At 43.8% G+C, this 3,101-nt stretch overlaps 1 protein-coding gene across 1 annotated transcript; it reads right to left on the bottom strand.

The window, feature by feature from the left end:
• Positions 1-449: 449 nt before the first annotated feature.
• Positions 450-2,793, bottom strand: LOC115235262. The gene is made up of 2 exons (XM_029806923.1): positions 1,582-2,793; positions 450-467 (listed from the first exon to the last, which is right to left on the bottom strand). The coding sequence occupies exons 1-2, from the start codon at positions 2,791-2,793 to the stop codon at positions 450-452; spliced, it is 1,230 nt and encodes a 409-aa protein (XP_029662783.1).
• Positions 2,794-3,101: the final 308 nt, after the last annotated feature.

Genomic DNA, 3,101 nt, shown 5'->3' with positions numbered 1-3,101 from the left:
ATTAGTACAAAAAAAGACAAATTGTTTTAAAAAATTCATTGTAAATAAAATTAAATATAAAAGTAAAGCTCTAAAGATAAAAATCAGTTTAGAATGAGATACAATGGTAATGAGAGCCCAGCGCAGTAATAAGGGCGCATAAAAGTTTATTATAAACAAAGTCTCAACGTAGCATAAAAATATGCGTAGAGCGAACGTTTCGGCCTTTTTTTTGGGCCATCATCAGCGCACGGAATAATAATATCAAAAAAATATATATAAATTACAGAAGCGTAGATTACATCGCAAATATTTGGTAAGTCGCAAAAAGTCAAAAATTATAAGACAGAGATCTCTCATAACGTCATGATATATATCCAGACGTATCCTTGTAGTTGACAAGAAGGACAACTCCTCGATTACTAGGTCGAAAGTTGAAAATTCAGTCAATATACAAGCATGGCGGTACGTTACATTTCCAATAATGCCTGTAAATAATCGGAGCAATTTTTTACGGATAATGATGTGAGAACCGAAAAAATACTCAATCTCCAAAGAAAACTTACACATAAGAGAATACTCAGAATTCATTGCATTTAATGATCAACGGATATATATAATTAGAACTTGACACGACGGTTTATAACGGCACAATGACATAATTAGTTGAACGCAGAGGTGAGACGGAACAAAATATTACAGTTTAAATTTATCGATTAAATTCAACGTTTCAATTTTGAACATACCGCCCGCCTTGGAACGATAGTTCCAAAATAATCGAGATAACATTTGCAGTAAATGACAAGAGCGCACGCCACAAGTAACATGAGATACATGAGCGAAAAGACGACAAGTTACGCGACGTGGTTTGACGCGCTGAATTTGCCGCCCGCCTTGGCGGAATGACGCTCGTATTTTGACAATTTTGATCTTAATCTTATTAATTACAATAAATGAAACGCAACGCAGCAAAGGTGTCTAATTGCTCGTTGCCTCAGTATTGACCGGTAGTACGCACAGTTGGACAATCGGTCATTTGAATTCGGATTTGACGATATTGCGAGCGCGAATGATCCAGAAATCGCGGCGCAGAACGTTGATGGTTAGTTGCGGTCCGGCATGTAACGCTCGTAAATGAGTTTGATTCACGCTCAATGTAACGAGAGGATGTTATGAGAGAAGAATCGGATGTTGAACCGGCATTGGCAACGAGGCTTTGTTAAGCCGTCCACCAACGCGTAGAATTCCGTCCCGATCGAGGAACGGTTGAAGCGAGAGAAGTGAGCTTCTCGACGAGAGGCTCTGATTGTTTGACAACGCGTGTATTTCCGTCGGAAATACGTCGGCTTGAATTTTCTTAATCCAGAAAGATCTGGCATTGTTACAGTCGTATGCAGAAAGCGAAATATTTTGTGATGCCGGATAATGAGATGACAAAGGCGAGAACGACAATGAGCTTGCTTCACGACAAGAGCGATTACTCCGACATTTATTTACAAATTTATAGATATACGCGGTGACGCGAATTAACTTTGGCCACGATGAATATTTAGAAGCGAGGTCCCATTTAAAGAGCGGTTGAGAGCATTGTAGCGAACTAACCTTTTCTTCGAGAGGCGCTTCCTCAGGAAGACGCTCATTGTTACACGGCCATTTATCGGAATCGAAGAGCAGCCATGGAGGTCCATGCCACCATAGCTCGCGATTAATAATTTCATCGCCAAATATTCCGCGCGAAGCGCAATCCGCGGGGTTGTCCTCCGTTGGCACATGCCGCCATTCGACGTCTGGAAGACGAGTCTGAATGTCATTAACGCGATTGGCGACAAAAGTCTTCCATCGCGAAGGAGGTTGACTTACCCACGCGAGCATTTTAAGTCGCCAGAGTTGCTGCATAAAGATTTTAGCAGTGATCGTGACCGGAGTGTCCCACCCGAGCGGATCGTAAAACTTTGCGATCGCGGACAAAATCGTACGCTTTGTTTCTGAGGCGTTATCAGCGAGCGAGACGCGAAATTCGAAAACATCGTTCGCCGGATTCCACCCGATTCCGAGGATTTTGATTTGTTCGTCTTCAGACAGAGGTTTGTTCGTGGCTAGACCGTGATCTGCGATTTCGATGTCCTCGAGAAGAGAGGGCGAGTTGCTCGCCCATTTCCGTAATACGAATCCGCCGCGCTTTAACATAGAGTTTAATTGATCGCGCGCTTGCCGAATTCGAATGGTATCGTCAGCTCCGAAAAGTAAGTCGTCGACGTAAATATTATCGCTTAGGATAGGAACAGCAAGCGGAAAATGCTGACCTTCGTCGATGACTAGTTGTTTTAATATCCGAAGGGCCAGAAACGGAGCACAGGACATTCCATACGTAACCGTTAGTAATTGATAATCGATGAGCGGTTCCGACAGCGATGACTTCCACAAGATCCGTTGATAATCTATATCACGCGCATCGATGTGAATCTGGCGATACATTTTCGCGATATCGGATGAATAGACGTATTTGTATCTACGCCATTGTAGGATGACCGACATGAGATCGGTTTGTAATTTCGGCCCGGCGTTTAAATGATCATTTAACGATGTGCCGTTAGAAGTAACGCTCGATGCGTTAAAAACAACGCGAAGACGCGTAGTAGAGCTACTTTCCCGGATCACTCCATGATGCGGGAGATAAACCTGTTGGTTGATGTGAGTTTGAGCGATCGGCGCGGGCCGCATATGCCCCAGCCGCTGATAATCAGACATGAATTCGCGATATTCTGTCGCGAGCTCCGATTTATCACGAAGTCTGCGGAGTGACGAATTTAGCATTGTCTCCGCCCGAAGTTTTGAATTTCCGATGTCAATCGGAGGACCTCTTTTGAACGGTAGCCGCACAATGTACCGTCCGTTTGAGTCGCGAGAATGAGTCGAGCAGAAATGCTCTTCACATTGTTTTTCTTGCGGCGTACGGCTGCCCTTAACGCGCGAGTGCGAGACTCGATAAATTCGCTTAAAGTTTCGTGAGACTGCGGGGCATCTTTATGGGCAAGGCTTAGTTCCCAAGCTTTGCGCGTTACCGGATCTAATTTTTGCACAACGATATGAACGACAATATCTTCCCAGAGTTCCTCCGGTTT

Source organism: Formica exsecta, unplaced genomic scaffold (genome assembly GCF_003651465.1).
Source record: "Formica exsecta isolate Colony F162 unplaced genomic scaffold, ASM365146v1 scaffold215, whole genome shotgun sequence".
Taxonomy (NCBI): domain Eukaryota; kingdom Metazoa; phylum Arthropoda; class Insecta; order Hymenoptera; family Formicidae; genus Formica; species Formica exsecta.
Note: the sequence above shows the minus strand (reverse complement) of the source record. Positions and strands in the feature narration are given on the sequence as shown.